The sequence below is a fragment of the Pipistrellus hanaki genome (assembly GCF_964339955.1).
Source record: "Pipistrellus hanaki genome assembly, contig: scaffold_82, whole genome shotgun sequence".
NCBI lineage: Eukaryota > Metazoa > Chordata > Mammalia > Chiroptera > Vespertilionidae > Pipistrellus > Pipistrellus hanaki.
In genome coordinates, this window is record NW_028182253.1 from 1,255 (window position 1) to 19,849 (window position 18,595).

Genomic DNA, 18,595 nt, shown 5'->3' on the forward strand with positions numbered 1-18,595 from the left:
TCCTTCTCCTCCTCCCTCATTCTCCTCCTTCACCTCCTCCTTTATTTCCTCCTTCTCTTCCTTCTCCTCCACTTCCTTCTTCTCTTCTGTCTCCTCCTCCCTCATTCTCCTTCTCCTTCATCTCCTCCTTCTCTTCCTCCTTCTCTTCCTTCTCCTCCTCCTTCTCCTCCCTCTCCTTCCTTCTCCTTCTCTTCTGTCTCATTGCCTTCTCCTTCCTTCTCCTCATTTTCTTCCTTCTCCTCCTCTTCCAACCATATTCCTCTTCGTCCTTCTCCTCTTCCTTCACCTCCTTCCTTCTTCTCCATCTCTTCCTTCTCCTCCTCTCTCTTCTTTTCCTCCTTGTCCTCCACCTTCTCTCTTTCATTTCCTCTTCTCCTTTTCTCCTCCTCCTCCTCCCTCTCCTTCTCCTCCTCCTTTTCTTCCATCTCATTGGCCTTCTCCTTTCTTCTCATTCTCCTCCTCCCTCTCCTTCCTTCTCCTCCTCCTTCTTCTCTTCTGTCTCCTCCTCCCTCTCCTCCTTCCTTCTCCTCCTTCTCCCTCATTCTCCTTCACCTCCTTCTTCTCTTCCTCCTTCTCTTCCTTCTCCTCCTCCTTCTCCTTGATCCTTCTCCTCCTTCACATCCTTCCTCCTCCTCCTCCTCCATCCCCTATCCCTCATCCTCATTCTTCACCTCCTTCCTTCTCTTCCTTATTCTCCTCCTTCTCTTCCTCCCTCTCCTCTTTCTCCTCTGTCATTTCCTCCCTCCTTCTCCTTCTCCTTTCATTTCCTCCTTCTCCTTTCTTCTCCTCCTCTTTCTCTTCCTTCTCCTCGGCCTTCTTCTCCTCCTCTCCTCCTCCTTTTCCTCTCTCTCCTTCTCCTTCTCTTCTCCTTCTCTTCCTTCTTCTCTTTCTTCTCCTCCCCCTCTACCTTCTTCTCTGCCTTCCCCCATCCTCCTCCTTCTCTTCCATCTCCTCTTCCTCCTCCTCTGCCTTCTCCTTCTCCTCCTTCTCTTCCTCCTCCTACTCCTCCTCCTCTTTCTCTTCCTCCTACTTTTCCTTCTCCTCCTTCTCATCCTTTTCCTCTGCCTTCTCCTCATTCTCCTCCTCCTTCTTCTCTGCCTTCTCCTTCTCCTCCTTCTCTTCCTCCTCCTTCTCTTCCTTTTTCTCATTCCCTCTTCCTTCTTCTCCTTCTCTTCCTTTTCCTCCTCCTTCTCTTCCATCTCCTCCTCCTTCTTCTCTGCCTTCTCCTTCTCCTTCTTCTCTTCCTCCTCCTTCTCTTCCTTTTTCTCATTCCCTCTTCCTTCTTCTCCTTCTCTTCTTCCTCCTTCTCCTCCTTCTCTTCCATATCATCCTCTTTCTCCTCTGCCTTCTTCTCCCCCTTCTCTTCCTCCTCCTTCTCCTCCGCCTTCTCCTCCTGCTTCTCCTCCTGCTTCTCCTCCTGCTTCTCCTCCTCCTCCTCCTCCTCCTCTTCCTCCTCCTCCTCCTCCTCCTTTCTTCTTCTCTCTTCTTCTTCTTCTTCTTCTTCTTCTTCTTCTTCTTCTTCTCTTCCTCCTTTTCTTTCTCCTCTCCTTCCTTCTCCTCTGCCTTCTCCTTCTCCTCCTCCTTCTCTTCCTTCTCCTCCTTCTCCTCTTTTTCTTCCTCCTTCTCTTCCTTCTCCTCCTCCTCTTCCTTCTCCTCTGCCTTCACCTCCACCTCCTTCTTCCTTTTCCTTCTCTTTCTCTTCCTTCTCCTTCTCTTTCTCTTATTCCCCCTTCTTCTCCTCCTCCTCCTTCTCTTCCTTCTCCTGTACCTTCTCCTTCTCTTCCTTATCCTTCTCCTCCTTCTTTCTCTTCCTTCTTCTCCTTCACTTCCTCCTCCTCCTTCTCCTTCTCCTTCACCTCCATCCTTCTCCTCTTCTCCTCCTCCTTCTCTTTTTCATCTGCCTTCTCCTTCTCCCACCTTCACCTCCTCCTTCTCCTCTTCCTCCTTCTCTTCCTTTTCCTCCTCCTTCTCCTCCTCTTCCTTCATATTTCCTCCTTCCCTTCTCCTCCTCCTTCACCTCCATCCTTCTCTTCCTCCCCCTCCTCCTCCTCCTTCTCCTCTGCCTTCTCCACCTCCTTCTCTTCTCCTCGTCCTTCTCTTCCTTCTCCTCCTCCGTCTCTTCCTTCTCCTCTGCTTTCTCCTTCTCCTCATACTTCTCCTGCTCCTTCTCCTTCTCCTCCTTCACCTCCATCCTTCTCCTCCTACTCTTCCTCCTCCTTCTCCTCCTCCTCCTTCTCCTCTGCCTTCTCCACCTCCTTCTCTTCCTCCTCCTCTTCCTTCTCCTCCTCCGTCTCTTCCTTCTCCTCTGCTTTCTCCTTCTCCTCATACTTCTCCTGCTCCTTCTCCTTCTATTCCTCCTCCTCCTCCTCCTTCTCCACCTCCTTCTCCTTCCTCCTCCTTCTCTTTCTTCTCCTCTGCCTTCTCCTTCTCTTCCTTCTCTTCCTTCTCCTCCTCTTCCTCCTCCTTCTCCTTCTCCTCCTCCTCCTCCTTCTCTTCCTTATCCTCTACCTTCTCTTTCCCCTCCTCCTTCTCTTCCTCCTTCTCCTCCTCCTCCTTCTCTTCCTCTCTTTTTCTCTTCTTTTCCTCCTCTTCCTTCTATTTCTGTTCCTTCTCCTCATCCTTCTCCCTTCTTCTCCTCCTCCTCTTCCTTCTTGTCTCCTCCTTCACCTTCTCCTCCTCCTTCTCTTCCTTTTCATCTGCCTTCACCTTCTCCCTCCTCCTCCTCCTCCTCCTCCTCCTCCTCCTCCTCCTCCGCCTCCTCCTCCTTCTCCTCCTTCTCCTCTTCTTCTCATTCTCTTCCATTTCCTCCTACCTTCTCTTCCTTCTCCTTCGCCGCAGTCTCCGCCTCCTTTCCCCGCTTCCATCTCCTTCTCCTCCTCTTCCTCCTACTCCTCCTCCACCTCCGCCATCTCCTACTTTTCCTCCACCTCCTCCTCTTCTCCCTTTCTAGCTCTATCTCATTCTATCATTCCCTCTATCTCATTTTCTCTCTCATTCACTCTAAGTCATTCTTTCACTAATTCTGTCCATCATTTGCACTATCACATTATTTCTCTCTCATTTCCAATGTCTCATTCCCTCTCTCTCATTCACTCTCTCATTCTATTTCATTCCCTCTCTCATACCCTCTGTCTAATTCTCTTTCCCTTTCCTTTTCTCAACACCTCTCTCTCATTTCTCTCTCATCCCCTTTCTTGATGTTTCATTTTCATCCTTTCTCTCTCTTGTTCCTTCTATCTCATTCTCATACCCTTGATCTCATTCTTGCTCTCTCATTCCACCTATGTCATCCTTTCTCTCTTATTCCCTCCGCCCACACCCTTAATCTCATTCTTGCTCTCTCATTCACCTATCTCATCCTTTCTCTCTTATTCCCTCCGCCTGGTTCTTTCTCTAGTTCTCTATCCTTCTCTCTCTCTCTCTCTCTCTCTCTCTCTCTCTCTCTCTCTCTCATTATTCCCCCTGCCTAATTCTCTTTCTCTCTAGCTCATTCTCTCTATCATTCCTTCTATCTTATTCTTTCTCTCTCTCTCATTCACTCTACATCATTCTTTCTCTCACTAATTCTCTCCACCACTTGCTCTATCTTATTCTTTCTCTCTCATTTCCTTTTTCTCATTCCCTCTCTCTTTCTCTCTTTCTCCTCCTCTCATTATCTTATTCTATCTCTCTCCTTCACTCTCTCATTTTCTTTCTCTCATTACTTCTCTCATACCTTCTGTCTCATTCATCTCGTTTTCTCAACCACTCTCTCTCATTTTCTCTCTCTCATCCACTCTCTCATTCTCTCACTCTCTCGTTCACTCTCTCTCATCCCTCTATCTCATTTTCTCTTTCTCATTCCCTTGAACTTATTCTTTTTAAAAAAATATCTTTTATTGATTTTTTACAGAGAGGAAGGGAGAGAGATAGAGAGCTAGAAACGTCGATGAGAGAGAAACATCGACCAGCTGCCTCTTGCACACCCCCTACCAGGGATGTGCCTGCAACCAATGTACATGCCCTTGATAGGAATCGAACCTGGGACCCTTGAGTCCGCAGGCCCACGCTCTACCACTGAGCCAAAATGACTTCGGCCCCTTGAACTTATTCTTGCTCTCTCATTTCACCTATCACAACCTTTCTTTCCTCATTCCCTCTCTCATTCTTTCTCTAATTCTCTCTCTCTCTCTCTCTCTCTCTCTCTCTCTCTCTCTCTCTCTCTCTCTCTCCCACCCTGTCTAATTCTCTCTCTCTAGCTCTATCTCATTCTTTCTATCATTGCTTCTATCTCATTCATTCTCTCTCATTCACTCTATATCATTCTTTCTCTCACAATTCTCTCCACCATTTCTTCTATCTTATTCTTCCTATCTCATTTCCTTTGTCTCATTCTCTCTCTTTCTCTCTCTTTCTCTCTTTCATTCTCTTACTCTACCTCTCTCGTTTACTCTTCCTCTCATTCTCTCTTTTAAACTATCTCTCTCATTCCCTCTCTCATACCTTCTATCTCATTCCCTCTCGTTTTCTCAATCCCTCTCTCTCATTCTCTCTTTGATCCCCTCTCTCATTCTCTCGCTCTCTCATTTGCTCTCTCTCATCCCTCCCTTCATTTTCTTTTTCTCACTCCCTTGATCTCATTCTTGCTCTCTAATTTCACCTATCTCAACCTTTCTTTCTCTCATTCGCTCTCTCATTCTTTCTCTAATTCTCTCTCTCTCTCTCTCTCTCTCTCTCTCTCTCTCTCTCTCTCTATCTCTCTCTATCTCATTCACTCTATCATTCCCTCTATCTCATCCTTCCCCTCTTTCTCACATTCCTCTCTCATTTTTCTCTAATCCCCTCCATCTCATCCTCTCTCTATCTCTCTTATTCGCTATATATCATTAAATCTCTCTCTCCCCTCTCTCATTCCCTCCATCTCCTTCTTTCCTCTCACTCTCCGTCTGTATCATTCTTTCCCTCTTACTCTCTCCATCTCTCACTCACTCCTTCTCATTCCTCTCTCATTCTCTCATTCTCCCTGTCTCTGTCTCTCCCTGTCTCTCCCTCTCACTCCCTCTATCTCAACCTTTCTCTCGTTCTTTCTCTAATTTCCACCATCTCTCTCTTTCTCTCTCTCTCATTCCTATCATACCATAATATCTTTCTCATTCCCCCTAATTCATTTTCTCTCTCTCTATCTCATTCTTTGTCTCTCATTCACTCTATATCATTCTTTATCTAATTTCTTCCATCTCTCTCTCTCATTCCAATTCTCTCCCTCTCTAGCTCTATCTCATTCTCTCTATCATTCCCTCTATCTCATTCTTTCTCTCTCATTCACTCTATATCATTCTTTCTCTCACTAATTATCTCCATCATTTGCTCTCTCATTCTTTCTCTCTCATTTCCTGTCTCATACCCTCTCATTCTCTCTCTCTTTCACTCTCTCATTCTTTCCCTCATTCCCTCTCTCATTATCTCTCAAAACCTTTCTCTCATTCCCTCTCTCAAACCCTCTGTCTCATTATCTCTTTCTCATTTTCTCAACCCCTCTCTCTCATTCTCTCTCACTCTCTTATTCCCTTTCTCATTTTCTCACTCTCTCATTCGCTCTCTCTCATCCCTCTTCTCATTTTCTCTTTCTCACTCCCTTGATCTCATTCTTGCTCTCTCATTCTGCCTATCTCATTCTTTCTCTCATTCTTTCTCTAATTTTCTCCCTCTCTCTCTCATTCGCCAAATATCATTCTATCTCTCTCATTCCCTCTAATTCTCTCTCTCTAGCTCTCATTCTCTTTATCATTCCCACTCATTCACTATATATCATTCTATCTCTCTCCAAATCTCTCTCCCTCTCTCTCTCTAGCTCATCCCTCCACTCTCATTCCCTCCATCTCCTTTTTTCTCTCACTCCCTCTCTCTCATTCTTTCCCTCTCACACACTCTCTCATTCTCTTCCTCTCTCCCTATCTTTACTCTCTCATTCTCTCCCATTCCCTCCATCTCATCCCCTCTCTCTCTCCCCCCCTCCCTCTCTCTCTCTCTCTCTCTCTCTCTCTCTCTCTCTCTCTCTCTCCCTCCCTCCCTTCCTCTCCCTCATAATTTCTCCTTCTCGTGGTTTCTCTCTGTCATTCCCTCTCATTCGTTCTCTAATTCCCTCCCTTCTCATGCTCTCTCTCTCTCTCCCTCTCATTCCCTCTAATTCTCTCTCTCTCTCTCTCTCTCTCTCTCTCTCTCTCTCTCTCTCTCTCTCTCCTCTCTCTATCTCATCCTTTCACTCTCATTCACTCCATCTTATTCTTGCTCTCACTCACTGTCTCATTCTTTCTCTCTCATTAGCTCTATCACATTCTCTCTTCCATTCTCTCTTTCCCTATCTCATTCTCTCCCTCTCTCAGTCGCTCTATCTCATTCTCTCTCATTCTCTTGCTCATTCCTTCTCACTCTCTCTCATTCCTTTTATCTCATTCTGTCTCATATTCCTTTCTCTCTCATTCACTCTATCACATTATCTCTTTCATTCTTTTTCCTGTCTCAATCCCTCCCTCTCTCATTTGTTCTCTCTCATTCTCTCTTGCTCTTTCACTCACTCTGATTCCCTGTCTCATTCTTCCTCTCTCGCTATCTCATATTCCTCTCTCTCTCCCTCCCTCCCTCTCTCCCTCTCTCTCTCTCCCTCCCTCCCTCTTTCTCTCTCTTTCCCTCCACGTCCAGCTGCTCCCTGGCTCAGGCTGTGGCCCATCCCTGCCCCACTGGCCACGTTCTCCCACCTATGGGATTCCTCCCACGGTCTTCCCATCCCTGTCCTCCCTGAGCCCTCCTCCCTCCACCCTGTCCTTGGCTAGACCTCCCCCAGCCTCTGGGTGTGTGTGTGCATGTGTGTGTGTGTGTGTGTGTGTGTGTGTGTGTGTGTGTTTGGGGACCTCTTTTCCCCTCTGTCCCTGCCTCCTCCTCTCTCAGATGCATCTCCACACCCGTTCCCACCTACACACGTCTCTCTTCTCACCTTTCCCTTCCTCCCCCCCACCCACCCCTTTCCTACTTTCCCAAGGTCTCCCCTATCCTCACACCTCCCCTCCTTCCTGGCCCTCCCTCCCTGTCCCGCTCCCTCTGACCTCTCCTCCTCCTCCAGCTCCTCACCCCTCTCCCCAGCTCTCCCCCTCCCCGTCCTCCCTCCGTTCCTGCCCCCCCTCCTTCCCTGCCTTTCCCTTTCCTGCCCATGTCTCCCCGTTCCTGCCCCCCACCTGCTCCTGGCTCTCTCTTCCTTTCCTCTCACACTCCTCTCTTTTCTTTTCCATCCGGTTTTCAACCTCTTTCTGCTTCTGCTCTCTCCCCCCTTAGAACCACCTGCACCTATCCCTCTCCCTGTCCCCTCCCTGTGCTGCTGCCCCTTCCGGTTTCTCTCGCCTCATTTTCTCCTTTCTCTCCCTCCCCTCCCCTCCTCTCCCCTCCCCTCCTCTCCTCTGTCCTGAGCTCTCCCTCCTCCTCCCTGTCTTTTTTCCCTCTACTTCTGCCTTCTCTCTTACCCCTTCCCTCCCTGCGCCCCCCTCCCTGCCCCCCTCAGCGCGGCCCTCTCATCTCCCTCCTCCTCTCCCCCTAAGCCCCCCTTCTATCTGCCCTCATTCTAGTCTCTGCACTTACCCACCCCCCGCTTCCCCCTCCCTTCTTTCTCCTCTTCCCTTGATTTCTCGCCTCTGAATCTCTCCTTTTCTTCTTATCTCTCTCTCTCCGTCTTCTCCTTTCTCTCTTCACTCCCCCCCCCCTTCCATCTTACTCCTTTTCCTCCTCCACGAATCTGCCCCCTCCGCGCCCCCGGGGCTCTCCCCCTCCAGCAGCCTCCCTCCCTCTGTGCCTGTCTCACCCGCCTCCGCCCAGGGCCCCCCCACCCCTGCCCCCGCACCCCTCACTCCCGCACCCAGGGCCCCCTCTCACTGCCCTCCCTCTCCTGTTCTCAGAGCTCTGGGGGTTCCCAGTCTGAGCAGGAGGGGAGCCCCCGGGGTCCTCGCAGGCTTTGTGGAGGAGGCGGGCGGCCAAGCCAGAGCCCTGGGGAGGGAGGACCCTGTGACACCCCCTTTCTCTCTTCTCTGTCTGCCCGGGACTCTGGACCCTGCCCGGAGGAGCCAGACCGGCCCCGGGCCCAGGAAGGAGCGAATGAAGCGCAGGCTCAGAGACTGGGAGCGAGCTGCCTGAAGACACACAGCACGCAGGTAAGTGGCGGGGCCAGGACCAGCTAGGAACGGGCTCCTCCATGCTGGGGGCCCCCAAACTCCTGGTACCCACGGGCCACGCTCCCTCCTTCCGCTCCATTCTGCTCCCCAGCCCTCACCATCTCCTCCTCCTCAGGCCTTGGGGGGCGGAGCAGCCGCAGGGAGAACACAGGCGCCCAGTGTTTGGAGGACCAGCATCTGCCAGGACCCAGGCTCCGTGGGAACCCGACCTTCCCCGAGGACAGGACGCCAGCGCCCCCTGCAGGGCACGTCTCTCCGTGGAGTGGGACCGCCTGGGTCGGCCAGAGTCTCCTCCGTCTCCACCTCGTGGCAAAGGGTGGGACTGCAACCCAGCTGTATTAGACATGGGGACGGTCCCAGCAAGAAGTGGACAGTGACTACCATGCAGGATGGCGAGGGGGCGCTAGTGGGGAAGGAGGGGGGCGGGAGGATTTTCCAAAATTCTGTAAAAATAAGAACCTTTTACTCCTGGTCAATACACATGCATCATCCTCAGCAAGCTTCTTGTGTGTGTACCAACTTAAACCTCTGGACTTCATTCTGGGGTGGACGCTCCTGCGTTGCCATGGAGACGCATATGGGACTGTATGGGAAACCAAGGGAGGTGGGGTTTGGTGTCCAGTCTGCTGGGAGCCTGTTTCTAGGAACTGGGACAAACTGAGTTTGTGTCCTTAGTAACGGAGTGGAAGTGGGTGCAAAGGTGAAGGACAGCTAACGGGGCCCAACAATTGGACCCTGGTCCTCACCATGGAGCCCCCTCTGAGAGATCTGCTTCCTGTAGACTAGCTCCCAGAAGCCACATGCTACAAAGCACCATTTTGGGTAGTAAAGAGGCTTTTAAAAAATACCAAAATTAGCCATACACCAGTATGCCTTCAAAAGTATTTTCTCGATTCAGTTTTATATTCTTGTGCTCTACTTTTGTGATTTCAGCATCAGTTTATTTTAAAATATATTTTTATTTTGGATAGAGAGGGAAGAGAGAAACATCAATGATGAGAAAGAATCATTGATGGGCTGCCTCCTGTACGGCCTGTACAGGGGATTGAACCTGCAACCTGGGAATGTGCCCTAAATGGGGATCGAGCCATGACCTCCTGGTTCATAGGTCAATGCTCAGCCACTGAGCCACACCAGCTGGGTGCCTTGGGTATCTCTAAAGATTGTCAGACCCCCCGCTAAGGCCCCCCGAATGCCAGCCCGAAGGCCCAGGCTGGGGGAGGGTGCCCCGGAGCCAGAGCGCAGTGACCTGTAGGGCGGAGGGGCCTCCGCGGGTGAAGAGGGACATTGGGAAACGGGGACGCTCACTGGGTGACAGGGCAGGTGCTCCCTGTCTCAGACCAGAGGTCGGGGGGCTGGGGTGGGGTGTCCGGAGGAACGTGAGGGCTGAGCTCAGTGGAGAAAGAAGGGGCACATCAGAAAGAGGGGCGGGCAGTGGGGAGCCGGAGGGGTGAGGACTGGCCTGAGGTCCCGCCCCTGGCCGCGGAGTGACTCCAGGCCTCCAGGCCCGGCTGAGGGAGGGGCTGTGGGACTGTCCTGGGGGCGCTGGGCGGCCATGGCTGTGAGCAGAGGAGTGGGGTCCGCTCAGCTGTCAGAAGGCCCCATGGAGTGGGGTGAGTGGGCGGAGGCGGGGCTGACGGGCCAGGTGGGGAGGAGCCCGGGCTGTGGTGCTGGAGATGCGGTGGAGGCAGGCGGCAGAGAGGAGGGGTGAGGCTGGGCGGGTGGTGGCACCACATCGCGGCTCCGGCTCCTCCTGCGGCTCCTGAGGCTCTTCCCGGCAGCAGCTGTGGGTCAGGCCGGCAGGGCCCGGCTGGAGGCGGGCTTGGGGATGTCGGCGAGGAGGTGCAGTGGAGCCTCAGCCTGCAGCGTGGTCCCAGCAAGTCCCCACCCGGCGGCGGGCTGCACCGACACACGAGGGGCAAGCCGCCGAGGCACCGCGATTCCCACGGGAGAGCCGAAGGCCACTGACGGCCAGAGAAACACAGGAGCCGGCCCCCAGGGAGGCCCACGTTACTGAGTCTCTAACAGTTTTATTGAGTTCAGAGAGGAAGGGAGAGGGAGAGAGAGACCTAAGTGATGAGAATCATGGACCGGCTGCCTCTCGCACGCCCCCCACTGGGGACCAAGCCCGAACCCCGGGCATGTGCCCTGGCCAGGATTCGAACCATGACCTCCGGGTTCATAGGTTCACGCTCAACCACTGAGCCACACAGGCCGGGCTGCGGACACACTTTCTATCAGAGATGGAAACCTCGGACTCACGTCCAGGAGGGGAGGAGGGATAAAGGCAACAGGCTTTTGCAAAGCTGGACACGCACGATGGGCTGTCCACATGGAGAATGTCTCCAGAACCGTGCACGGACGGTGCCGGCCGGGCGAGGAGAAGGCCTGCCGGCGACCCTTCTGGACCCTTTGAGGTTCCCGCCATCTCCCTGGGTGCCCCCCCAATGAAACGGGGCCGGGAGTGAGCCCTCCAGGGACAGGCAAGAAGCGGAGGGTTAGGCAGGACAGAGCCGGAGCCGGAGCAGCTCAGACAGGACAGAACACACCACACAATGGCGCCCACTGAGAGCGACGGACAGCTTAGAGGACGAGGCGGTTAACGAACAAAGATCCCAAGTCACAAGCCGCCGAAGGACGCCGAGCCCTGCCCGGTGCGGCTCCGCCGTCGGGCGCCACCCCGTGCAGGGAGGCTGCTAGTTCGATTCCCGGTCAGGGCCCAGGCCCGGGTGCAGGCTGGATCCCCAGCGGGGGGCGTGCAGGAGGCAGCCGATCCACGATTTTCTCTCATCATGGATATTTCTCTCTTCCTCTCTTAAACCATTTTTAAAAAATATATTTTAAAAAAACAACAACAAAAAAAAACTGGTGAGCCCTGGTTTGGCTCAGTGGATAGAGCGTCGGCCTGTGGACTGAAAGGTCCCGGGTTCGATTCCGGTCAGGGGCATGTACCTTGGTTTTGGGCACATCCCCAGTAGAGGGGGGTGCAGGAGGCAACTAATCGATGTTTCTCTCTCTTTGATGTTTCTAACTCTCTATCCCTTAAAATATATTTTTTAAAATATAAATAAAAAACTGGTGAAATAGCCCCAGTATTGCCGGGTGTGTCAGACGCTGAGGAAATGCAGAGGCGGGACCTGGGGCCTCCAGCCACCAGTCAGTGCAGGGCGGGGCCGCCTGTGGAGGCAGAGAGGGGTCAGGGGTCAGGGGTCGGGCCACAGCCGGCAAGGCCTAAGATGTCAGCAGTCGGGGTCAGCAACACCAGTGGCGCCCAAGAGGATTAAAACGTGACGCCGCTGAGCAAGGCCACGTGCTCGGACGACCCAGTGCCGCCTGCTCCGCCTCACTGCCTCCCTCCGAGGGGCCGAGCGGCGCCTGGGGAGGGGAAGGGGCTGGGGTCCGCCAGCCTCCGGCTCCGCGCGAAGCTCTGTGGCTTTGGGATCCTCGCCCACGGACAGCTTTCCTGACTTTAGACAATGGAGGCAGGAGCGGGGCGAGAACCGTCAATAAGGAGACACACCGATCAGCCGCCGCCCGCATTCACCCGCCCGGGGCCAGGAATCGAACCAGAGCCCCTTCAGGGTGCAGCGCCCCAGGGGCATGTCCCTGGTTAGCTGAGCTCAGGGCCCCTCTGGGCACCGGCCAGGAGGCCGCAGGAGCGAAGCCAGTTGGGTCCTGCGGATTCGGTGACCGGGCGGGGAGACCCACAGCGCCCCCCGCTGGCGGTGCCCCTCCACCTCCAGGAGGAGAGCCGCGGGTAAAAGCGATGGGGACCCCTTTCCGCCCACCCCCACGCCTCACCTGCTCAGAGGCTCCTCAGCTGCCAGCGGCCCCCGTCCGGGCACACGTGCCAGGAAATCCCCCCCCCAGGGCCGCGAGCTCAGGCGCCGTGGAACCACGGAGACGGTGAACACGGGACGTTTAATAGCTGCCCCCGGCACAGGAGCGTGCGCGGCCGTGACGGCCGAGCCACCCTCGGGTCTGAGTGACGCAGTGAACCGGTCCGACAGGGCCTCCCGCACTGCAGCGGGAGCCGGTCCCGTGCACGGGGCACACGTTTCAATGCCCTCCCGGGGCTTTAAACCGATGAGCCGGGGCAGGCAACGGCGAGGCCCAGGTCCCCGCCCGGAGCCCGGCCCGGGGAGGCCCCCGGCCGTGCAGACACCGGGCCGTCTGCTCTGTGCGAGCTCACCCGTCCCTGCCTCCGCGCAGGAGCTGGGGGCTGCACCGGGGCAGAGGGGAGCAGCCGCGGGCAGGGCCAGGGCGGAGCGAGCGGGTGCCCCGGGCACAGGGGCGGGAGGTGGCCATCGAGGCGGAGGCAGGGGCTCCCGGGCCCTGGGGGGGTGCTGGGGGGGAGGACCGGGGCAGAGGGAAGCCTCCGGGGCTGCAGCGGGGCCCCTGGGGCAGGCAGGGGCGGCAGGGCCACGGGGAGAGTCACGTGGGAGGGGCCAGCGAGTCCTCCTGGGGAGAGCAAGGCCCCTCACCGGCCACTGCCCCCGCCGCCACCCCCACCCCCGCCGCCCCCCTGGCCCCCGGCGTCCGGCGCTCCCGACATCATGAGGAACAGGACGACGGGAATGATGTACATCCACTGCGGGCGGGAGGGGAGGGAGAGAGAGGGAGAGGGAGAGAGGGGGGGAGAGAGGGGGGGAAAGAGGGGGGGGGAGAGGGAGAGAGGGAGAGAGAGGGAGGGAGGGGGTGAGTGTGAGCCGCACCCCCAGGGCGGGGAGGGTGGGGCGTGAGGAAGGGCCCGGGTCCCCTACGTCACTACAGGTGGGAGGGGAGGGCGGGTGCAGGGCAGAGGCGGGAGGGGTCGGTCCTCACTCAGGCCTCCTGCGGAGACGGCGCGGGCCCCGGGGCAGCCGGACGCAGGGCTGTGAGCAACACGGCCCCCCCCAGGATGAGGTGCCACTGGGGAGGGAGGGCGCGGTCAGGCCAGCGGTGGCCGGGGGGGGGGGGCTGCAGCCTCGGCCTCTGGGGGCCTCGGTTTCCTCAGTCCCGGGCTGGGCTGTCCTCCGTCGGGCCCTGCAGGGCTCCGCGCCCTCATCCTCCCGCCCGTGGCCCCGGCCCCGCTCTGCAGCCAGCACCCCCGGTCCCGGGACCCCTCCTCAGCCCAGACCGGCCTCGCGCACTGCACCCAACGCCCCCGCCCAGAGCCGCCTGCCTCCTGGACCTGGGGGCACCCACCAGCCCCTCCTTCTGAGCCACGCCACCCCGTCTCCAGCCTCACAGCCTGGCCCGGCCTCCCCCCGGACTCTCGCCCACGGGCCTCCGCTCCGCCTGGCGCTGCCCACCCGGCTGCCCACCGGGCCCGGCCGCACCGCTGGCCGGCCGCACTGAGACCGGCCCGGGGCCCGGCCCGCACGGCTCCGTCAGCCCGGGCTCAGCCCGGCCCGGGGCCCGGGGCCCGGCCCGCACGGGGACGGGAGGGGAAGCGGAGCGGCCTGTCCGGGGGGCGGGCGGGCGGACACTCACGTATTTGGCGAAGAAGGACTTCTGCTCCTGCGGGTTCTTGGCCTTCTGGGCCTGCTCCATCTCCAGGCGCGCGATGAAGGCCGCCGTCTCCGGGCTGCAGGGGGGGAGGAGACGGTGAGGGCGGCTCAGCTGGCAGGCAGGGCACCGTCCCGCCGCCCCTCGCCCGCCCCCTCGCCCTCGCCCTCACCCCGGGGCGGTGACGGGCGGCTGCAGCAGCAGGGACGTGTTGAACAGCTCCAGGTCCACGTCCTCCACCTCGTGGCCGCGGCAGCCCCCGGGGTGCGTCACCACCGACAGCCCCACCACGTTGCCGGCCACGTCCACGTGCAGCGTCAGCTGGTCCGAGAGGTGCGACTCCACCAGGGAGCACTGCGGGGGCGGGGCGGGGGACTGTTGCCCAGGCCTCGACACCGGCCCTGGCCTCCGGCCCCTCCCACATCCCCCCCACAACACCCCACAGCCCCTCCCACACCCCACAGCCCCCCCACACCCCCTCCCACACCCCACAGCCCCTCCCACAGCCCACAGCCCCCCCACACCCCACAGCCCCTCCCATACCCCACAGCCCCTCCCACATCCCCCACAGCCCCTCCCACAGCCCACAGCCCCTCCCACAGCCCCCACAGCCCCCTCCACATCCCACAGCCCCCCCACAGCCCCACACACCCCCACAGCCCCTCCCACACCCCACAGCCCCTCCCACACCCCACAGCCCCCCCACACCCCACAGCCCCTCCCACACCCCACAGCCCCTCCCACACCCCACAGCCCCTCCCACACCCCACAGCCCCCCCACACCCCACAGCCCCTCCCACACCCCACAGCCCCTCCCACACCCCACAGCCCCTCCCACACCCCACAGCCCCTCCCACACCCCACAGCCCCTCCCATACCCCACAGCCCCTCCCATACCCCACAGCCCCAGCAGCATCTTCCAAGCTTCCGTGCCCCCTGCGCTGCCCCCAGAGAGCCCGCGGCACTGGGAGGCCCTGGGGACGAGGCCGAGGCCACGCTCTCCTCGCCATGAACACTGGGCGCGGACGGGGGCAGCGAGGCGGGACGTGGCGGGCAGCGAGGAGGGACGGGGGAGAATGAGGCCGAGGCCACCCTCATCGGACTCACCGCGGGGACGAAGGAGGAGACGTAGCCGCCGGCTTCCGGGCCCTCGGGGGCGCCCGGCCGCCTGGGCACCCGGACCCGGTACAGGCCGCCGAGGGCCGCCACGTCCTGGGGAGGCAGAGGCGGTGAGGGCCGGTGCCAGGCCTGCCGAGCCCGGCCCCCGGGCCCACCCGCTCCGGCCGCCGCTGAGGGTGCCCGGCTCTGCCCCCGGGAGGGCCCTGCCCCTCCGGCCGCCGCTGAGGGTGCCCGGCTCTGCCCCCGGGACGGCCCTGCCCCTCCGGCCGCCGCTGAGGGTGCCCGGCTCTGCCCCCGGGACGGCCCTGCGGGGGAGGCCGGACCCCTGGAGCTCCGTCCGCCCAGAGGGACAGGGCGGAAGGAGGCGCTCTGGGATGCTTTCGCCGGTTTCCCTAAAATATGGCTGTTCCCTCAGCCCCCCTCTCCCGTTCCCTGAGCCCCACCGGAGCCCCGGGAGCCCTACATCCTCGGGGGGACCGCGCTGGCCTGGGATCCAGCCTGGAGGAGCCATGGCGCAGGGCCAGAGAGGTAACGTTCCCTCGTCCCATCATGGCTCCCGTGGGGATCTCTCTCCTCAAAGCAAATCTCACCCTAACCGCCTGACCGGCTCCGGCTGAATCTGGAAGGGAAGGAGCAGCCCCGGCTGGTTTGGCTCAGTGGATAGAGCCTCCGCCTGCGGACTGAAGGGTCCCAGGCTGGATTCCGGTCAGGGCACGTGCCCAGGTTGTGGGCTTGATCCCCAGTAGGGGGCGCGCAGGAGGCAGCTGATCAATGATTCTCTCTCTGATGTTTCTATCTCTCTCTCCCTTCCTCTGAAATCCCCACCTCTCCCTTCCTCTCTGAAATCAATAAAAATCTATTTTGTGAAAAGCTGGCGGAGGGGAGGGTGTGCTGGGCGGAGGGCGGCAGGGCCAGGCCCTGAGGCAGGACGCCACACGCCGGGCACACGTGTCCCCGGCCCGGCCGGCCCTCCTCACCCGGAGCCGGCCCCGCTGCTCCTCGCTGAGCTGCCGCTGGGACAGGGTCAGGGCGCCGTCCTGCTGGTTCCAGAGGATGGAGCCGCGCTTCCGGAAGTGGGCGTGGTCACCTGTGGGAGCCGGGCTCAGCGAGCACCCCCCCAGCACCCTCCAGCCCCTCCGCCCTGCATGACCAGCTTCCCTCCCCGAGCCCCCGTTTTCCCACCTGCAAGGGAGGGGCACCCCACCACACCCTCCCAGGGCAGGGCTGACCCTGAACCCCACAGCCCGAGCCCTCTGCCCAGCCAGGCGCCCAGGGCCCTTCACAGAACCGCCCTGAGCCTGTTTGCCCGGCTGCAAAGGACCGGGCCCAAGAGTCCCCCCCTCAGCCCCCCCCTCTCCCCCTGCCATACCCCCCTCCCCGCCCTTCCCCCGCCCGCCGGGCCATCACAGTCAGCGTGGCTTTCTCAGGAAGATGCCAGGTCGGACCCAGGTCTAAGAGGCCCAGCTTCAGTGTTTATAACAAGTGCCCCCCAGAGTCTGGGCCCCCAGGCCGGGCTCCCCACTCCCCCATCAAAGTTTAAAACAAGCCGATGCTGTAAAGGAAACTTACAAAATGTACTGAGTCTGTTCAGCAGAGCCAGGAAGGGGAGCCATCAAGAAGGGGGCCACGGGGGAGGGGGGGAACAGAGGGGGCACCGGGCAGCGGTCGCCCTTGAACTAGAGATCGAGGCCTCACGGGGGCTGCTTCCCAGACGGGATCACTAACCCCTGGGCCACACTGACATGCGCTCTGGGGGCATCTGAATCAGGCAGTGCAGGCTGGGCCATGGCGTGTGGTGCCCTCTGGGCCTCAGTTTCCTCCTCTGAAAAACGGGGCCATCCCTAACACCTACTCCCTTGCGTGACTGTTGGGAGGACGATGGGGTTACTACACGCAGAGCGTCTAACCACAGGCAATGGGTATGGGTCTCCCGGGTTCTTTCTGAACTGTATCTGCCTTACAGCTAAAGGCACAGTTCCTGCTGGGACCAGTTTGGCTCAGTGGATAGAGCGTCGGCCTGCAGACTGAAAGGTCCCAGGTTCGATTCCGGGCAAGGGCATGTACCTTGGTTGTGGGCACATACCCAGTGGGGGGTGTGCAAGAGGCAGCTGATCGATGATTCTCTCTCATCGTTGTTTCTAACTTTCTATCCCTCTCTCTTCCTCTCTGTGAAAAATCAATAAAATATATTTTAAAAAAAATAAATAAATAAATAAAGGCATAGTTCCTATTCTAGTGCCCTCCCCGCCCCCTGTTCCCAGGGGAATGCAAACACCCTCTTCAGGGGCAAGGCTGTTAGTGAAGGGAGGGTCTCACACTCACAGCACCCAAACCAAGGCTCCCGCCCTCCCCGCGCTGGGGAAGCGTGTAGAGAGGACACGGCTGGACTCACCGATCTCAAACGAGTGCTCCAGCAGCAGCCCCAGGGTGCCACAGGCCTCGTCTCGACCGTCCACCCCGGCCTGCGGACAGAGCACCCCGAGTGAGGACCACAGAGCCCTCGCCCTGACCCCGGACAGACTGGCATCCTGAGAGAGGAGCCTTCTTTTCATCCTCATATCCAGACGCTGACGCTTGCCCAGGACTCCACCGCCCATTCCATGAACATTCGGGATCTGGATGGTCCCCAGAAAACAAGAGCCTGCGAGCAAGCTAACCTCGCTTCCAAGGCAGCTATCCGAGGGTCACTTTCACGTCCAGTATCATAATTATGCCTGAGTTAAAAGGCACCCTGCGGCCCTAGCTGGTTTGGCTCCGTGGATAGAGCATCATCAGCCTGTGGACTGAAGGGTCCCGGGTTCGATTCCGGCCAGGGGCACATGCCTGAGTTGCGGGCTCGGTCCCCAGTGAGGGGCGTGCAGGAGGATTCTCTCTCATCATTGATGTTTCTCTCTCTCCCTCTTCCTTCTTCTCTAAAAAAATCAATAAAATATGATTTAAAAAAATTTTTAAAGGCACCCTGAGCTTCCTTTCTATGCTATTAATATCCAAGTAGCCTCGTGCTCACCGTAACTGCCCCAAAAAGGAGGAATCCACACCCTCCTTTTCTCCAAATCCAAATTTCTCCTAACTCTGCTGCATCCTCCGTTCCAGATTTTAATCCGCTCAGGACCCGCCCCCTCATGCATATTCAGCCACGGCACACCCCCCTCAATCTCGCGAGGGCCCTCCACCCCGCCTTTTTCCTTTCAGCGGCCCGCCGTCTGATTCGCCAGTATTCCATCCGGGCCACACCTCCTCATGCATATTCATGACTGCAGGCCCCCAGCGTCAGAACGCGGGAGAGGAGAGGCAGGCTGGCCCCGACCTTCACCCCTTCACCGCGCCGAACGCACTAGCGCCTCGGTCCCACCCGCGCCCGCCCCTCCCCCGCTGCCCTCCCGCTTCCGGTGCGGCCTCCGCAGGTGCGGGGCTGCCAGCTGCCCTCCACGGTGCCTTCACCTCTTCCCTCTCGGCCCTGCGTGGCCCCGTTCCCGCCCTAACCGACCTCGCGATGTCTGTCGGCCCCGCCAAGGGGCACTTACCCCCCGCGCAGTGGCCCCGGACCGGCAACCGCTGCCCCGCGCGCGGCTGGGGGCTGCGGCCGCCATCAGCAAGAGCAGGAGCAGCCGAGTGGCCCTGGCACCGGCCGCTGCCATTTTGGCCCCTTCCCACCAATCCACGGGCCAGAGTGAGCCGAGCGCCGCGGAGCACTCTGGGAGGAACGGACCTATCCCTCCCGCGCATGCGCCAGCGCCAGCTCCTCGCGTCTGCGCACTAGCGCCCGCCCCCTTCGGGGCCTGACGTCAGTCAAC

The 18,595-nt window shown here is 58.7% G+C and overlaps 1 protein-coding gene and 1 long non-coding RNA gene across 4 annotated transcripts in view; one reads left to right on the plus strand and one right to left on the minus strand.

The window, feature by feature from the left end:
• Positions 1–6,222: 6,222 nt before the first annotated feature.
• The window catches only part of LOC311616169, a 46,272-nt gene continuing 33,899 nt past the window's right edge, over positions 6,223–18,595 (plus strand). Inside the window, exons 1-2 of one of the 2 annotated variants that reach the window (XR_014793853.1) lie at positions 6,223–8,171; positions 8,308–11,015. This is a non-coding gene — a long non-coding RNA (uncharacterized lncRNA). Of the gene's footprint in view, positions 8,172–8,307; positions 11,177–18,595 lie in introns of those variants that run through there. The other variant, XR_014793854.1, reaches the window with a different exon arrangement.
• On the minus strand, positions 12,095–18,518 carry EMC10 (ER membrane protein complex subunit 10). 2 transcript variants are annotated; one of them, XM_084907441.1, is made up of 8 exons: positions 18,326–18,518; positions 17,194–17,263; positions 15,779–15,888; positions 14,790–14,894; positions 13,855–14,036; positions 13,668–13,761; positions 13,017–13,103; positions 12,647–12,783 (listed from the first exon to the last, which is right to left on the minus strand). In XM_084907441.1, exons 1-7 carry the CDS (start codon positions 18,437–18,439, stop codon positions 13,017–13,019), a joined length of 762 nt encoding a protein of 253 aa, XP_084763567.1. In that variant the 5' UTR covers positions 18,440–18,518; the 3' UTR covers positions 12,647–12,783. The 2 variants fall into 2 exon arrangements, with proteins under 2 accessions (XP_084763566.1, XP_084763567.1); XM_084907440.1 differs by lacking the exon at positions 13,017–13,103 and having other exon boundaries at positions 12,095–12,783; positions 18,326–18,517.

Bases quoted from the DNA above. Each gene is read 5' to 3' on its own strand.
- EMC10 (XM_084907440.1), bottom strand. From the start codon at position 18,439: ATGGCAGCGGCCGGTGCCAGGGCCACTCGGCTGCTCCTGCTCTTGCTG. The intron at 15,889-17,193 runs GTGAGTCCAGCC...CGGCTCCCACAG, and splicing joins GGAGCACTCGTTTGAGATCG to GTGACCACGCCCACTTCCGG. The intron at 13,762-13,854 runs GTGAGGGCGAGG...CCCCCCCTGCAG, and splicing joins CCGCCCGTCACCGCCCCGGG to CCCGGAGACGGCGGCCTTCA.